This window comes from Bufo bufo, chromosome 1 (assembly GCF_905171765.1).
Source record: "Bufo bufo chromosome 1, aBufBuf1.1, whole genome shotgun sequence".
Taxonomy (NCBI): domain Eukaryota; kingdom Metazoa; phylum Chordata; class Amphibia; order Anura; family Bufonidae; genus Bufo; species Bufo bufo.
Genome location: NC_053389.1, coordinates 258,795,734 through 258,813,701, shown reverse-complemented (window position 1 = coordinate 258,813,701; position 17,968 = coordinate 258,795,734). Strand labels below are relative to the sequence as shown.

Below are 17,968 nucleotides of genomic sequence, written 5' to 3'. Positions count from 1 at the left end.
TCTCCTTCTAGCAACCATCACTCTAAAACACATTGCATCCGGATGCCTTCCGTTTTTCACACAAATCCCATTCACTTCTATGGGGTCAGGGCTGCGTGAAAAAGGCGCAATATAGAACATGTTGTGATTCTTCCTGAAAGCAGAGATGATCAGTAATAAACAATGCTCATCATGTGCAAATACACATTGAAATGAATGGGTCAGGATTCAGTCTGGATGCTGTCCGCTCACAACACGCATCGCATCCGGGCAGAAAACTCGCTCATGTGAAAGAGGTCTCGCTATGACATTATCTCTGGATACCTAGACCTTGTTGTGTCACACCTACATCCCGCAGAGAAAACCAGTGTTTTTAAGTGAGCTGTGACTGGCTGGAGAGGTTGGGAGGAGTCGGCAGCAGTGGGTAGGTCAGTAGACACCTGTAGGTCATTTCTCAAGCTGTGGAGATAGGGCTTTAGTTGTTGTGCTGGATACAGGATCTCTGCGACTTCAGAACTATGGGAGCCTGGATGTGCTTGCTTGTCCTTGCGGTTGCCCTATTGCAGAATGATTTGGGTAAGTGACTTGTGTGCATCTCTTTGGTACCCTCATCTTCTCCCCTGCTTAGACTGTAATATATATGAGTTTGTCATTTGACACAGCACAGCACAAAGTGAGAGCAGACTGCACTAAACAATTAGGCTAGGACTCAAAGGTGACAGTAGGATTATCACAACCTGTTTCCCTACTAGGCAAAAAGTGACAATTGCACGTCTTCCATCCATGCCGGGACTCCTGCGATTGCCGTGCAACATTTGCCTCATTAAACAAACATTATTGCATTTTGTTGTGCAGTCGTAGCCTTTAATGACCAATTCAGCTCTGCTACATCTGAACATGCACAGATTTTTCAATTGTAATAACCTGAGTTCATAGTATGGACAGATGGTCAACCATTTGAGAATGCTATTAGACTGAGTTTCCACTAAATAAAATTATTTTGGTTTTTGAAGCCAGAAATGGAATTAAGTAGAGGAGAACATTTAGTGGGTCATTTACAATGAGTGTAATTTTTGAAATCCCTTTTTCCTTAACCTACACTGGAATAAATTGAGCCAAATTAAACAAATGATGCACCTTGTTTGATAAACTTGGCATAACACTTTTGTATGGAGCGATTACTCCCCTTTTTTTATTTTATTTATTGTGGCTTTAAAAAGTCTCAGTTGATAAATCGGAAACAGAACTAACAACATCCACTTTTCGAAACTGGAGTTAGTGGTGTAAAAATCCAAAATGATACAATTTTTTGGCGCAAATAAGCTTAAAAGTTGCAAAGCTCTACAATATTTTGTGACTTTTTTGAAGCCAGAATTCTGGAGTGCAGGACTTGATGTGTCCCCCCCTCCCTCCAGCTTTTTTCCGTTATATGTGCCCTCCATTTATGATCCATTCAAAAAACCTTAACATGGAGCCCCAACTGCGGTTAGTGGCCGCAGGCAGCATTCATAATTTACCTGGCAATTAGCGGTACATCATGAGCTCTACATATGGGCGCTAACAGTAAGGGTTAATCATAAGTCCTGCCTTTTCCTGATAAAACTTTGTGCGGTGATTGATCACCATTTTCTGCTTGCAGGATCTCTGCTTGCTGTCAGTGAGTGAAAACATTAGGTTTCAATTTAGAGGTTGAAAACTTGTCCTGTTCATATGCAGTTGACACAAGTACAGCATTGGTAAAAAGAGAGGGCGCTGACACACTGTAACGAGCTCTGCATCTGGGATATTTGGACATGATCTAGTAGGAAAAACATAGGCAACATCATAGAAGGCCACAACAGCTGTATGGGCGTTGGAAGACAGGTAGACAATACTGTAGGACTTGCATCTGGGTCTATGAATCCACATCGAGAAAACACAGATACCTGGGCGTAGAGTTGCACGTCCGAAAGACGAATAGTATCCTGGGGCCAGCGCTTTCCAATGCAGGTTGAACTTTACTACGGATATCAGTAATCGCAATAAACGTTCATATAACGTGTTTGAGGGACCAGCACCTTCAGTTTATACAGGTTCTCCAGGACCGTAACCGATATCAAGTAAACACAAACCTCCGGATAGAAATAGTAAGATGTCTTATTCAATATGACAGAAATGCATTAAACAAGCAAACAATAAAAAATAGCAGAAAATGGACCCCCCCCCCCCTCCAAAGAGAGGACAAAAAAGGGGAGCCGCAGAGTCAGCGGGCCACACCAGCAGCAGCAAAAAACAAAAGAAAGAAATAACAGAGCATACGCCTACCGCTACAAGCACATTAAGTATCTCAAGGTAAAAAAAAACTTGGAATATAAACGCTGGATAAGCAGGAGCAAAGCCTAAACAGAAAATTTGCTGTAATACCGTGTGTGGCACGTCGACCCTGCAGCCTCCTCCACCCTCCAGTACAACAAAAAGATGGCTGATTTCTTCCAAAAACAGCCCCACACCTGTCCACAGGTTGTGAGTGGTATTACAGCTCAGCCCCATTCACTTTAATGGTGGTGCTGTTTTTGGTAAAAAACTGTCGTCTTTTTGTAGTCCTAGAGAACCCCTTTGAGGAGAGCAGCAGTAAACATGATTTACCAGTTTATGTATATACACACATTCCCCCAATTTAACTGTCCCTTAACCTTAAATGGGTTGTCATGTCCTCTCTGTTGTGCGCGTGACACTTTGCCGCTCATGCTGGTTGCCAGTGGTAACGTGTTGTGTGCATGTGTTTAGCCTTTATTGCTGTTTTCATTCCCTCCTGGTGTGCACAGGGTTAAGTTGTGTGCTTGGTGGAGCTGGGTGTGGTCGGGTGTGGTCGTGTGTGTGTGTGTGTGTGTGTGTGTGTGTATATGTATATGTGTATATATATATATATATATATATATATATATATATATATATATATATATATATATATATATAAAATATACTGTATATATACTCGCCTAAAGAATTATTAGGAACACCATACTAATACGGTGTTGGACCCCCTTTTGCCTTCAGAACTGCCTTAATTCTACGTGGCATTGATTCAACAAGGTGCTGATAGCATTCTTTAGAAATGTTGGCCCATATTGATAGGATAGCATCTTGCAGTTGATGGAGATTTGAGGGATGCACATGCAGCGCACGAAGCTTCCGTTCCACCACATCCCAAAGATGCTCTATTGGGTTGAGATCTGGTGACTGTGGGGGCCATTTTAGTACAGTGAACTCATTGTCATGTTCAAGAAACCAATTTGAAATGATTCGAGCTTTGTGACATGGTGCATTATCCTGCTGGAAGTAGCCATCAGAGGATGGGTACATGGTGGTCATGAAGGGATGGACATGGTCAGAAACAATGCTCAGGTAGCCCGTGGCATTTAAACGATGCCCAATTGGCACTAAGGGGCCTAAATTGTGCCCAGAAAACATCCCCCACACCATTACACCACCACCACCAGCCTGCACAGTGGTAACAAGGCATGATGGATACATGTTCTCATTCTGTTTACGCCAAATTTGGACTCTACCATTTGAATGTCTCAACAGAAATCGAGACTCATCAGACAAGGCAATATTTTTCCAGTCTTCAACAGTCCAATTTTGGTGAGCTTGTGCAAATTGTAGCCTCTTTTTCCTATTTGTAATGGAGATGAGTGGTACCCGGTGGGGTCTTCTGCTGTTGTAGCCCATCCGCCTCAAGGTTGTGCGTGTTGTGGCTTCACAAATGCTTTGCTGCATACCTCGGTTGTAACGAGTGGTTATTTCAGTCAACGTTGCTCTTCTATCAGCTTGAATCAGTCGGCCCATTCTCCTCTGACCTCTAGCGTCCACAAGGCATTTTCGCCCACAGGACTGCCGCATACTGGATGTTTTTCCCTTTTCACACCATTCTTTGTAAACCCTAGAAATGGTTGTACGTGAAAATCCCAGTAACTGAGCAGATTGTGAAATACTCAGACCGGCCCGTCTGGCACCAACAACCATGCCACGCTCAAAATTGCTTAAATCACCTTTCTTTCCCATTCTGACATTCAGTTTGGAGTTCAGGAGCTTGTCTTGACCAGGACCACATCCCTAAATGCATTGAAGCAACTGCCATGTGATTGGTTGACTAGATAATTGCATTAAAGAGAAATAGAACAGGTGTTCCTAATAATTCTTTAGGTGAGTGTAAAGTAAAATATAATATATATATATATATATATATATATATATATATATATATTATTATATTTTACACTCACCTCAAGAATTATTAGGAACACCTGTTCTATTTCTCATTAATGCAATTATCTAGTCAACCAATCACATGGCAGTTGCTTCAATGCATTTAGGGGTCTGGTCAAGACAATCTCCTGAATGTCAGAATGGGAAAGAAAGGTGATTTTAAGCAATTTTGAGCGTGGCATGGTTGTTGGTGCCAGACGGGCCGGTCTGAGTATTTCACAATCTGCTCAGTTACTGGGATTTTCACGCACAACCATTTCTAGGGTTTACAAAGAATGGTGTGAAAAGGGAAAAACATCCAGTATGCGGCAGTCCTGTGGGCGAAAATGCCTTGTGGATGCTAGAGGTCAGAGGAGAATGGGCCGACTGATTCAAGCTGATAGAAGAGCAACGTTGACTGAAATAACCACTCGTTACAACCGAGGTATGCAGCAAAGCATTTGTGAAGCCACAACACGCACAACCTTGAGGCGGATGGGCTACAACAGCAGAAGACCCCACCGGGTACCACTTATCTCCACTACAAATAGGAAAAAGAGGCTACAATTTGCACGAGCTCACCAAAATTGGACTGTTGAAGACTGGAAAAATGTTGCCTGGTCTGATGAGTCTCGATTTCTGTTGAGACATTCAAATGGTAGAGTCCGAATTTGGCGTAAACAGAATGAGAACATGTATCCATCCTCTGATGGCTACTTCCAGCAGGATAATGCACCATGTCGCAAAGCTCGAATCATTTCAAATTGGTTTCTTGAACATGACAATGAGTTCACTGTACTAAAATGGCCCCCACAGTCACCAGATCTCAACCCAATAGAGCATCTTTGGGATGTGGTGGAACGGGAGCTTCGTGCCCTGGATGTGCATCCCTCAAATCTCCATCAACTGCAAGATGCTATCCTATCAATATGGGCCAACATTTCTAAAGAATGCTATCAGTACCTTGTTGAATCAATGCCACGTAGAATTAAGGCAGTTCTGAAGGCAAAAGGGGGTCCAACACCGTATTAGTATGGTGCTCCTAATAATTCTTTAGGTGAGTGTGTGTGTGTATATATATGTGTGTGTGTGTGTGTGTATGTGTATGTATATATATATATATATATATATATCTCTTACTCCTATCTCTGTTAGCTGAGAGCCATCCCAGTTGCCATCGATGTCTCCTGCAATGTCATTCCCTTTGTCTCTTTGCCTATGCCTTTCCTTACTTGTTGGCTGTGAGTTTGGTGTGTTATTTTCAAGGTGACATTTGTATGTCATTTGGTGTTCCATGTCTGGTTGGTGTGGTGTTTGTGATCAGCATGATTTTGAGATTTCCCCTGTTTGTCTGTTGTGTCCTCTGGAAGGGGGTCTCATGGTTCCTCGGAGGGGTAACCAAAAGTCAAGTCTATGAGCTGTTGCTGGAGTGCTGGTTCCTGTGTGTCAGTATGTACTGCATCCGTTTAGTGTTTGGATTGCAGCGAGTTTGTATGGGTTCCAGTTTCTCGGTGTGTTCTTCTTAGGTGCCTTCCAGTAGCTGCGGCATGTAAGTCACCAAGTATTCCGTTGTTCTTGGTTCAGTGGTTTCTTGCCACTGGATACTTACCTTCTGTTCCACTTTGCTTCCTCTCCTTGCTGTTAGGCCTGCAGAGACTCCTGCTCTTCCGTGTCTTAGAAGAGCAGGCTGTCTCTCACCCTGACCTTACTCATAGAGGGATCGCTAGGGTCAGTAGGGCCCAGGTTCCGGAGAATGAGCCCCCCACCCTACCATTGAGGCCGGCTCATACAGTTAGGAGGTCAGGGATAGGATGAGGGATGTGCTAGGAGGTGTCCCATTCTCTTATCCATGGTTTCTGGCCTGGTGGCATCCTATTTATCCCAGGCATTGTACGGTGGGGGGTTTCCCCCACTCCCCACCGTGACAGGTTGTGTCACTTCAGCAAATCACATTTATTATGTAGAGAAAGTTAATACAAGGGACTTACTAATGTATTGTGATTGTCCATTATGCTTATTTTGCTGGTTAGCAATTTTTGCCATCACATTATACACTGCTCGTTTCCATGGTTACAACCACCCTGCAACCCATCAGCGGTGGTCGTGCACCAGCCTATGTGAGGCCGCGGTCCCGGTCACCATGGAAACAAGCAGTGTATATTGTGATGAAAAATGAATCCAGCCAGCAAAGGAGACAATATGGACAATCACAATACATTAGTAAGTGCCTTGCGTTAACTTTCTCTACATGATAAATTCCACTTGCTTAAGTGACACAACCCCTTTAAAGGGACAGCACATCTAACCCATTCACACACAATCTCCTAGAGGTAATACCCTAGAGTTCTTAGGGTATCTGCACATGTGGCGGAATATGTGTGGATGTCATTGTATTAGCCCCTTATTGTCCAGTATATCAATGAAAAAAACGGTCTGTACAATGTGAAATCTGCAACGTACACAGACTTTTTCACTAGGCCCTGGAAAAAGGGTCTGCCGGGCTGCTTTGTCCTCCTTAAAGGGAAACTTCTAGGAAACACTCTTATAGGCTACATGCACACGAACATTAGGGCTCCGTGCCCGTGCTGCGGACCGCAAATTGCCGCGGGGCAGCCGCATGTGGATCAAATCACTTGAATGGGCTCCGCGATCCGCAACTGACAGACCGCACCGCAAAAAAGTAGTGCATGCGCTACTTTTTTGCTGTGCGGAGGCATGGCCAGAAACTACTCCGTAGTGCTTCCGTGGGGTTCCGATCCGTGCCTCGTTCCGCATCTCTGTGATTGCGGACCCATTCAAGTGAATGGCTCCGTGATGCGGATTGCACACAGCCAGTGCCCATGTATTGCGGACCTGCTGTATGCGGGCCGCAATAAGGCCACGGGGCCGGGGGCACACGGTCATGTGCATGTAGCCTTACAAGGATGTATACCGGCACAAATGGGGTTGTTGCCTAGTAAACAGACTTCTGTTTTTTTGCCTTGTGTTAGTTAGGCCTTATGCACATGGCCGTTGTTTGGGTCCGCATCCAAGTTTTTTTTGGCTCGGATGCGGACCCATTCACTTCAATGGGGCCGCAAAAGATGCTGACAGCACTCCATGTGCTGTCTGCATCCGTTGCACCTTTCCGTGGCCCCGCAAAAAAAAATATAGCATGTCCTATTCTTGTCCGTTTAGCGGACATGTCTACAATGGGCCTTCCGTTCCGCAAATTGTACACGGACGGCTTCCGTTTTTTGCGGATCCGCGGTTTGCGGACCGCAAAAGATGGCACGATCGTGTGCATGTAGCCTTAGGAAAGTCCAGAAGTCAGGTTGCTGCATTCATATTTTTTTTTTAAAGGCTCTAAGGCCTCTTTCACACTGGCGTTGCGGGAGCGTTACAGGAACACCCACGATTTTTTCCGCGCAAGTGCAAAAGATTGTAATGCGTTTTGCACTCGCGTGAGAAAAGTCGTGCATGTTTGGTACCCGAACTTCTTCACAGAAGTTCGGGCTTGGGATCGGTGTTCTGTAGATTGTATTATTTTCGCTTATAACATGGTTATAAGGGAAAATAATAGCATTCTGAATACAGAATGCATAGTAAAATAGCGCTGGAGGGGTTAAAAATAAAATAAAAATTTAACTCACCTTAGTCCACTTGATCGCGAAGCCCGGCTTCTTGTCTGTCTCCTTTGTTGAACAGGACCTGTGGTGAGCATTAATTACAGGAAAAGGACCTGTGATGATGTCACTCCGGTCATCACATGATCCATCACCATGGTAAAAGATCATGTGATGACCGGAGTGATGTCATCACAGGTCCTGTTCCTGTAATTAATGCTCACCACAGGTCCTGTTCAACAAAAGAGACAGACGAGAAGCCGGGCTTCGCGATCAAGTGGATTAAGGTGAGTTACATTTTTTTTATTAACCCCTCCAGCGCTATTTTACTATGCATTCTGTATTCAGAATGCTATTATTTTCCCTTATAACCATGTTATAAGGGAAAATAATAATGATCGGGTCCCCATCCCGATCGTCTCCTAGCAACCGTGCGTGAAAATCGCACGGCATCCGCACTTGCTTGCGGATGCTTGCGATTTTTACGCAACCCCATTCACTTCTATGGGGCCTGCGTTGCGTGAAAAATGCACGGGCACCTTCCGTGGGGCAGGCGCATGGGAATCGCAGACCCATTCACTTGAATGGGTCCGCGATCCCTCCGTTCCGCAAAAAGATAGAGCATGTTCTATCTTTTTGCGGTGCGGAGGCACGGAACGGAACCCCAGAAAGCACTCCGTAGTGCTTCCGTTCTGCATCTCCGGATTTGTGGACTCGTTGAAATGAATGGGTCCGCCTCCGTGATGTGGAATGACAACAGAATGGAGCCCGTGTAATGCAGTCCGCAATACGGGAACGGGACACCAACGGTCGTGTGAACGAGCCCTTAGAGGAGTTCTCCAGTAATTAAGAAAATAAGATTATTGAAACTACTTAAATATTACTTTATTATAAACATATTCCCAAATGCCTTTCATTAGTTATAATGACTCATTTTGTCTAGGGAGCAATCATCAGGGGAAATAAAATCGCCGCCATCCTATTAGTACACACAACCTGTCCTAATCACACAGCAGGACAAGTTACTTCAGGACACTGAGCTAAAGAGCTGCTTTATCTTCCCCTCTGCTCTGCTTGTCAGGGATTATGATCCTGAATACAGCTGATAAGATATTCAGCTGAATCTCTGTAGGATTGGTGTTCATGAGGAGACATGAAGTACAGAGAGGAGGTGGGGGTGTAGTAATGAGTAGCAGCACTTGTGTGCAGTCTCCATTACCACAGCCGCACATTACATAATTTTTGATGAGCAGAGAAGAGGATGAGGTAGGTATTTAGCTCAATGTTGTGAATTAACTTGTCCTGCTGTGTGATTAGGAGAGGTTTTGTGTGTACTAATAGGAAAGGGGCCATTTTATTTCTCCTAATGATTGCTCCCTAGACAAAACAGGCCATTCTAACTAATGGAAGGTATTTGGTAATAGAGATGGCCAGTTCGCAGTGTTCGCCAGCGAACAAATGCGATCTGCCTTCTTGACTGACAAGTCCGGCGAGGCATTAGGTAAGTCCTTGCCTGTGCGCGAGCCGGTCTGAAATGAAATGCGGTCTCCGGGAGCAGGCAGTTCCGAGAACGGCCCCCGGAGGCTGTTCTCGGAACTGCCTGCTCCCGGAGACCGCATTTCATTTCGGACCGTCTCGCGCACAGGCAAGGACTTACCTGTGCCTCGCCGGACTTGTCAGTCAAGATGGCAGATCGCATGTGTTCGCTGACGAACACTGCGAACTGGCCATCACTGTTTGGAAATATGTTTATAATAAAGTAATATGGAAGTATTTTTGTTCCCAGAGAACCCCTTTAAAGTGCATATAATGTGTGTGTATATATAGCCATAGCAGTGTTTAAATATTCCCTGGCATTTCATTACACTTATAAAAAAGAAAAAATGCCATTAGGATAATGTCTAGGTCAAATCAGGGGGGTCTGGAGCAATTGCTAGTAAAGGAAGGCCAGTGTATGTCTGCTTAACTCCACCTTTCCTTTTCTCTTCGAACACACATGAATGGAAAAATATTTATGTGATAAATCTGTAAAAGGCATGTTTAGTGGACTAACCTCTGCTTGTGAGCTGGCAGACTATAACAGCTGGACATGTTCCCCTACAGAGAACAAAGTGTTAATTTACTCTTCATCCCTTATATTTTCATCTGCAGTCGGCTATAGGGTAGGGCCTTGTGAGGGGGCAAAGCATAATGTGCCTGGTCTCATATAGTGGAAGAAGAAGTGAGTTTGTGAGAGAGAGGAGGGTTTCTGCCACAGCAGGGTGCCTTACATCATGCAGGGAAGTTGGACAAATGACTGATCTTCTAGAACAGGGATCAGCAACCTTCGGCACTCCGGTTGCTTTGAAACTACAACTCCCAGCATGTAAACATGCTCGGCTGCTCTTCTAACTCCCATATAAGTTAATGAAGCATTCTGGGAGTAGTAGTTTCTGAACAGCTGGAGGTTGCCGATCCCTGTTCTAGGAAAACATAATTCTTAAAAGGTTGATTACAATATGAGAGAAATATATCACTGACTGCAACTAATTTGACCATTTTATCTTTTTATTGACCAGCACGTGCCGTGGTACCTTTATTGTGCAGTTCATCTGTTTGCCAAATCAATCCAACCTTGAATACCATCACTTTAGAGAAACCCTTCTGCTTCTTTACACCGCTTTCGCCAGCCAGGGTTGCCTTATTCGTAGTGAAAACCTGTAAGTCTGTTAACTGATTGCTTCATATTGGTCTGTGTACGTACCAAATGTCTGTATCCTGGGAGCCAATGACACAACATCTACTGATAAAGTTAAAAAGCTGTAATAAGTATTAACGTCCCTGATTTAAAGAACGGTTGCTATGATACTTCCGTCTATGGATACTATAATGCTGTCTCCTACAGTATTTAAAAGAATATAACTACAATAATACTGCTCCTATGTACAAGAATATAACTACTGTGATACTGGCTCCTACGTAGAAGAATAGAACTACTATAATACGGTCTCCTATGTATAAGAATATAATTACAATAATACTGCCCCTATGTACAAGAATATGACTAATATAATACGGACTCCTACAGTATGCACAAGAATATAAGTACTTTAATTCTGACTCCTATCGGCAAGAATATAACTACTATAACACTGCCCCTATGTACAAGAATAACACTGCTATACTACCCCCTGTGTACAAGGAAATGATTACTATTATACTGCCTTCTATGTACAAGAATATAACGCCAATAATATTTCCCCCTTTATAGAATAGAACTACTTTGCCTACTATAATAGCACCCTCTATGGACAAGACTTTATTGTAACATGGCCCCTGTATGAACAACATTATGAATATCTTGTCTTTCTTTAAGCTTCTGCAGACTGGAATATTGCACTGACAAATTACTACAGAAACACGAGTGGTGGAAGTACAGCACCATATGTAGCAGACAAATTTGCCAACCCCAGCTGTCCTCCAAACCTCTCAATTGCTGATGTCAGCACGTATGTCTATCGTGTGGGAACGAATGACAGCTGTTTGAGTACTACAATCTGCAACGGACCTCTCGCCAGCAACACGGCTTACAGGTATTCACCCAATAATTTATGTAAAACTGGGCCATCCTTTGCAGTACTATACACAACCGATATACAAGAGTGACTCTGTTTCAGGGATAAGTGTCGTAGGGGAGGGTAGAATTGTGCCTTGGCCAAGAAATTTGTATAGAAGACTACAAAAGCGCACTGAATCTTAACTCCAGGAGATGGAAAACTTGGCTATGAATCTGGCCTATTATGTGAGCTAATCTGATGATGATTTGAACTAATGTGTTTTTTTTTTTTTTTTAGTTTTAAGTATGTATTTTTTAATTCAATTGATAAATACTTGGATGAGTCAGAATGGTCCGCTCCAATCACTACTAAGCAAGGTAAGGATCAATATGTTATAATGGCTGTACGCATGTCTTTATGACCAGTGTGCCCTCCACTGATCACTGGTAAGGTGTTGTGCCTTTTAGGCTATGGCTACACGACTATGTGTCGTACGCCAAAAAGGGTACTTCTACATTGATACATGTTATGTCGCACAACATATTTTGTAGTGATGGTCAATGGGGTCGCACTGCAACGCAACAGTTGCACAAAAAACGGATGGATTGCAGCTGTCATGTCTTAGTGCGACATCATTATTATAAAAAATAAAATAAAAATGCAGTTCCCCTGCAGTGCCGTCGCAGGACATATCAGTGGGATGTACCTGTATGTGCAACACATGGGCATGCTGGGACCTCCAGAAAGGGAGACTGTCTTTGTATTGGCTCTCCACAATTTAAAAAAAAGATGAGGATCCTGAGCAGAGGACCCCGCTCTACTAATCAATAATTAATAAATGGGCTTTCTAAGGCCTATTGCACACGACCGTATGGCTTTTTCAGTGTTTTGCGGTCCGTTTTTCACGGATCCGTTGTTCCGTTTTTCCGTATGGCATATACAGTATACAGTAATTACATAGATAAAATTGGGCTGGGCATAACATTTTCAATAGATGGTTCAGCAAGAAACGGAAGACATACGGATGCATTTCCGTATGTGTTCCGTTTTTTTGCGGACCCATTGACTTGAATGGAGCCACGGAATGTGATTTGCGGGCAATATTAGGACATGTTCTATGTTAGAACGGAAATACGGAAACGGAATGCATACGGAGTACATTCCGTTTTTTTTTTTTTTTTTTTTGCGGAACCATTGAAATGAATCCGTATACGGAACGCAAAAAAACGGCCAGTAAACGGAGAAAAAAAAACTGTCGTGTGCAATAGGCCTAAACCAGACAAACCCTTCTAATCTCAATTTTGTGTGTAATCTCGTTCTTTAAAAAGTTTCTACATTCTTGTGGCAGGTAAATCTCCAGCAAACATAGACACCTGGCCTGGTAGAAGAAGTGGTGGGATGATTGTCCTCACCTCCATTCTCAGCGTGTTGACTTTCTTGGTCTTGGCAGGTCTAGTAGCTGCAGTGATTACAAATATTATGTGAGTACATTGCTTCTCAAGATCTGGGTATATATGTGTTTATGTTGAAACTTGCATGTCTTCCAAGTGGTCAGTGTTCACAAAGGAGAGCCCCAAGTATAAACGGATTCAGTTTTTTGTTTCTGCAGTAGTCTTTCAACTATCCCCTGAGGGGTCTGGCAGCAGCTTATTCTTCTCCCCAGGGAAATGAATATGTATGCCCAGCAGAGCGTGCATGTAGTATGGCGATGCTTATTAGGTGAACCTTTAGACAATTAGGGCTGATTCACATAACTGTGTGCAGTCTGTGTTTCGGCCACATCTCTCTGACCCGAACTGACTACATCATAGTGTTTTATAAAACACTATGATGCAGTCAATTCAGGTCGGTCTGAAAAGTGCCGCCGATACATGGACCATGTTTCCCAAGCTGGTAGTTTGAATCAGCCCTTAGTTTCAGTCTAATGGCCTAGTACCTAATCAAGCCTACTTATTGGCATCTGCATACCAAACATATCAACATAAGGGCTCATGCACGTGGCCGTTGCCCGGCAGTGAACATATTGCGTCCTGCAATATGCGGGCACCGACCGTGTGCACCCCGCATCACCAATGCAGACCCATTCACTTGAAAATAAATATATATATTATTATTATTAATAATAATAATAATATGATGTGCGGACGGATCACGAACCCATTCAAGTTCAGAATCTGCACGGATGTTGCCCGTGCATTGGGGACCACAAATTGTGGTCCCCAATGCACAGAATGGCCTACCAACGGCTGTGTGCATGAGCCCTAAGGCTTTTACTTTTTGCCTGGATCTCTGTAGCAGAACAGTAATAATTCTGCCTATATTTCTACATTACATCTGAAAGGGATTCTGTCACCAGGTTTCACCCCCTCCAGATAACCATATTTTTATGTTCAGGGAGCTTTCACGATTGCTAATGTGGTCTTATAAATGTAATCTGAAGGCTCATTTTGCTCAAAAATCGCTATTACTGACCTGTCAATCAACAGAATAAGGTGCCCAAGGGGATGTAAATGGACCGAAGCTGCTGCCCGCACCCGCCGCCGTTCGTGCCCAGCTCCGCCTTTCCCGACCTCAGCGCCGCCTCATAATCCTGTGTGACGCCTTCGGCTCTCCCTCCCTCCCCCCTCCTTCTGCTCTAACATCTCGCGCGTGCGCACAGGGCTCTGCCTGATGCGCCCGTGCAGACTTCTCCGTACGGCTTCATCGAGCGAAGTGCGCATGCGCCGGCACTTCGCTCAACCTCTCGATGACCTGCACACTGGCAGAGCCCTGTGCGCACGCGAGAGATGTTAGAGCAGAAGGAGGGGGGAGGGAGGGAGAGCCGGAGGCGTCACACAGGATTATGAGGCGGCGCTGAGGTCGGGAAAGGCGGAGCTGGGCACGAACGGCGGCGGGTGCGGGCGGCAGCTTGGATCCATTTACATCCCCTTGGGCATCTTATTCTGTTGATTGACAGGTCAGTAATAGCGATTTTTGAGCAAAATGAGCCTTCAGATTACATTTATAAGACCACATTAGCAATCGTGAAAGCTCCCTGAACATAACTATATTTTTATCTGGAGGGGGTGAAACCTGGTGACAGAATCCCTTTAAGGTCATTTAAGAGAGGTATGATCTTGAATTCTGTTTAGTTGGTTTTTCATTTACTTCTACAAAAATCTTATTAATAGGGTTAAAGCAGCCTCCTCTTTGTCCTTCTCCACCCTCATTCACAAGAAGAAGGTTGAAGTATACTGACTGGTAGCTAGGGACATATTGAAAAACCTCATATAAAAAACAATATTTGTTAAAGGGGTTTTCCAGGACTCTTCTTTTGATCACCTATCCTCAGAATAGGTCATCAATATCCAATCCCTGATAACCCCTTGAAGGAAAACAGCTCCAGTATCAATCCTGTTGTACTTTTGCCCATCTCGGCCTGCATTATTAATCAGATTTTTCTATTAAAATGGAAGATGATCTCTTATATACAATGTTTTAACTTATTCAACAAATATTTCTTCCTTTTCCAATCAGGACACCAATGAAACAACTAGAACCTACAAGACATGAAAGTCGGTCTACTCATAATGTGGCCCAGAAGCCTGAAGTGGGAGAGTCGAGCGTCGGTGTCTCAGAACACTAGATTACTCATCCGGAAGCCTGAAGGAGCTCCAAAGAATTTCGGTTGACAATCCCTTTGAGGCTTTTGTACAAGTCAAATGATGATTGAATCATGTTAGAAAGATGATTTCTAGGGTCCATAATACCTATTATGATGTGGTTCTCATAATGGTTGACTGATAAATTAAAGGGGTTATACAAGATTATAAAAACATGGCTGCTTTCTTCCAGAAACAGCACCACCCCTGTCCATGGGTTGTGTCCAGTATTGCAACTCAAAGTGAGTAGCGATGATGCAATGAACAGTGGACAGGTGTGGTGCTGTTTCTGGAAATAGCCAAATTTTTCTAGTTTTAATTGACCCCTTTTACATTTTTTTTCAAACGGAAGTCTCACTACATAAAGTGCCTGGCTAATGATGTTTTCTGCATGTGTAGCCCACCTCCCCTTTTACCAGTGTGTAACATGGCAGCCACTTTGCCACACAATGATGCCTCCCACCCCTTAGGATCCAATTTTTTCAATTTCATACTAATATCTATTTTGTATTGTATCAATTCAGGTACTAATGATAAAAATCACTTCGTAGAGTTTATATTTGATATCTTGTGTACAGATGAATTCTACCAAGGGAGCCGCTCCTTCTCCTTTCTTTTCTTGTACTTGATTACTGCCAAAGTGTTAAAAGATCAAAGTGCAAACATCGAAAAGTTGCAAGTGTTAGAAGGACTATGCTGTTTTTAAGCAAATTTTGAATCGTTTAGTTATGTTTTTGGATTTTCTAAATAATTTTTTTTTGTTTTGTGTAAGTGACCAGTCTCACAGATGAATATAACATGTCATCCATGGTAGCATGTGTCTGTAGATTCATTTCATATAGTTTGGAGGTGCTGGTCTAACCTGGTCTCTTGCACTGTACATCTGGAGTAGTGGCTGCCTCAAATTGGGCTGTGGACCACTACCAATCTGTCAAAGGCTGTTATTACATCTCTCAACAGTGAAATTTCAACACTGAGAAGGAAAAGTTGTGGAATTATGGAAGTCACAGAATCGATGGACAAAATAATGAAAAAAATAATCAAAACTTCTTGATTTATTCAGTATAGATTATAAGCACCACAAACAAACACACACTTACATACCTTGGCATGCTATCAATGAGGTTATTATTGGTTGTCTGAGGAACGTTTTGCTATACTGAATGTACTTGGGCACACAAATCATCAAGATCCACTGCTGGCTGCTCCCTTTGCAATTGCTAACCAATGATGTCCCAGATGTACTCGATGGGAGGAAAGTCTGGAGACGCTACAGTCCATGGTAGTACGTTTAGACCACACAGGATTCTAACAGTATCGTGAGCAACATGCAACCTGGCGTTGCATATTGGCATGGCCTCTGGAACACTGCAGAAACAGCCATGCCACTCATTCTGCAGCCAAATCAATGTACTGCCCAAGTGTTAGTGTGCCTGAATTGAAAACTAGAAGGGTCCGACTACTTATTATGCCACCACACACCATAATCCCAGCAGTAAGACGGGTTTGACGTTTCCTTGTGAAGGCCTCTTAATGCATTGCCATCGTGGTCTGCAGACCAATCTCCAGCTATTAGTGCATCCAAGACAAAAGCAGGTATGACACCAATGGAAAAAACTGTAGCTGGACATCTGGCTTGTAGCCCATTATCATGCAAATGTCTTCTGATGGTTTGTGCAGATGCTGTTTGCCACCCTGGGCTTGGAATGTGATGTCTGCTCACTCTGCACCATTCTTCTAATCGGATGATCTGTACGTGCAGAGGTTCGCCTCTGTGCATCTCTTGCTGTCATTTAAGTTCATTGCTGTTTTCCCAACCAATGGGACATGCAACGTTGAACAATGCAGACATCTCAGCCTAGGTGCATAGCTATCTGCCAGAATGATAAACCAAAGTCTCTCGGTCCAAGGGTTCTGTCTCTTAGTTTGGAACAAATAGCGATAACTGGCATGTGGACAAACAGGAGGCATTGCACAATCATAAAACACAACTTGATCCAATTTGTGCTGTTTCATGTGGCTAAAAAAACGTTGCTTTAAATCTGGATTTTATGCCCCTTCCACGTGCCACAGATTGGAGCTAGCTTGAAAATTTGATCATTTGTAGATCTAAGCAACACCAGCTACTTCCTTGATTTGCAAACTTTACATGTTGTCCTTCTTGGTGTTGCAATTTCATTGTTGAGCAGTGTAAACTATAGTCTAGCTGGGTCCAACATTGCCCTGAATTTTATGGGCCTAAGCCCAGGGAAGTTTAGGGCCTCCTGCACACGACCGTATGGTTTGTCGGTCCGTTTTAAACTGATCCGTTTTTTTGTTTCAGTAGTGTTTCCTTTCTGCCTTCCATTTGTAATCCGTTTTTTGCGGATCGGAAACGGAAGCATACAATAATGTTTAAACAGTAAGTACATAGAAATTTGGGCTGGGCATAAAATTTTCAATAGATGGTTCAGCAAAAACGGATACGGAAGACATCATAATGCATTCCGTATGCATTCAGTTTTTTTTAGCAGAACCATTGACTTGAATAGTACCACGGAACGTGATTTGCGGGCAATAATAGGACATGTTCTATCTTTAAACGGAAGGCATGCAGAGTACCTTCTGTATTTTTAGCGGATGCATTGAAATGAATGGTTCCGTATATGGAACGCAAAAGGAAAAAAAAGTTTGTGTGCGGGAGGCCTTATAGTGTAGGTTCCCATCTAAAGAGACCACTATGTAATTGGTAGATAGGCCTACACAATTTTGACAAAAAATGTGCTCAAAGAGCTTTTATAGCTTGCAATTAGAGATGAGGGAATTTCATATTTTGAAATTCGTTCTCGCTTCGTTTGGTGGTGAAAGCAGAATTGAGTTATGGATTCGGTTACCACGGACCATAACGCAATTCAATGATGGAATGCCTTTAGAGGCATTCCGTCATATTAGAAGTCTATGGGCTGCAAAACGGATCCGTCCCGTTTCCGTTATGCAGACG

The 17,968-nt window shown here is 43.4% G+C and overlaps 1 protein-coding gene across 1 annotated transcript; it reads left to right on the top strand.

Annotated features, from left to right (window-relative positions):
• Window positions 1–418: 418 nt before the first annotated feature.
• On the top strand, window positions 419–15,668 carry UPK3A (uroplakin 3A). Its single transcript, XM_040415635.1, has 6 exons — window positions 419–555; window positions 10,370–10,510; window positions 11,167–11,383; window positions 11,645–11,724; window positions 12,696–12,828; window positions 14,864–15,668. The coding sequence occupies exons 1-6, from the start codon at window positions 498–500 to the stop codon at window positions 14,970–14,972; spliced, it is 738 nt and encodes a 245-aa protein (XP_040271569.1). The 5' UTR covers window positions 419–497; the 3' UTR covers window positions 14,973–15,668.
• Window positions 15,669–17,968: the final 2,300 nt, after the last annotated feature.

Excerpts from the sequence above, each read along its gene's own strand:
- UPK3A (XM_040415635.1), top strand. The coding sequence starts at position 498 with ATGGGAGCCTGGATGTGCTTGCTTGTCCTTGCGGTTGCCCTATTGCAG. Across the intron at positions 10,511-11,166 it reads CTTATTCGTAGTGAAAACCT|CTTCTGCAGACTGGAATATT; the intron begins GTAAGTCTGTTA and ends TCTTTCTTTAAG. Across the intron at positions 11,384-11,644 it reads GCCAGCAACACGGCTTACAG|TTTTAAGTATGTATTTTTTA; the intron begins GTATTCACCCAA and ends TTTTTTTTTTAG.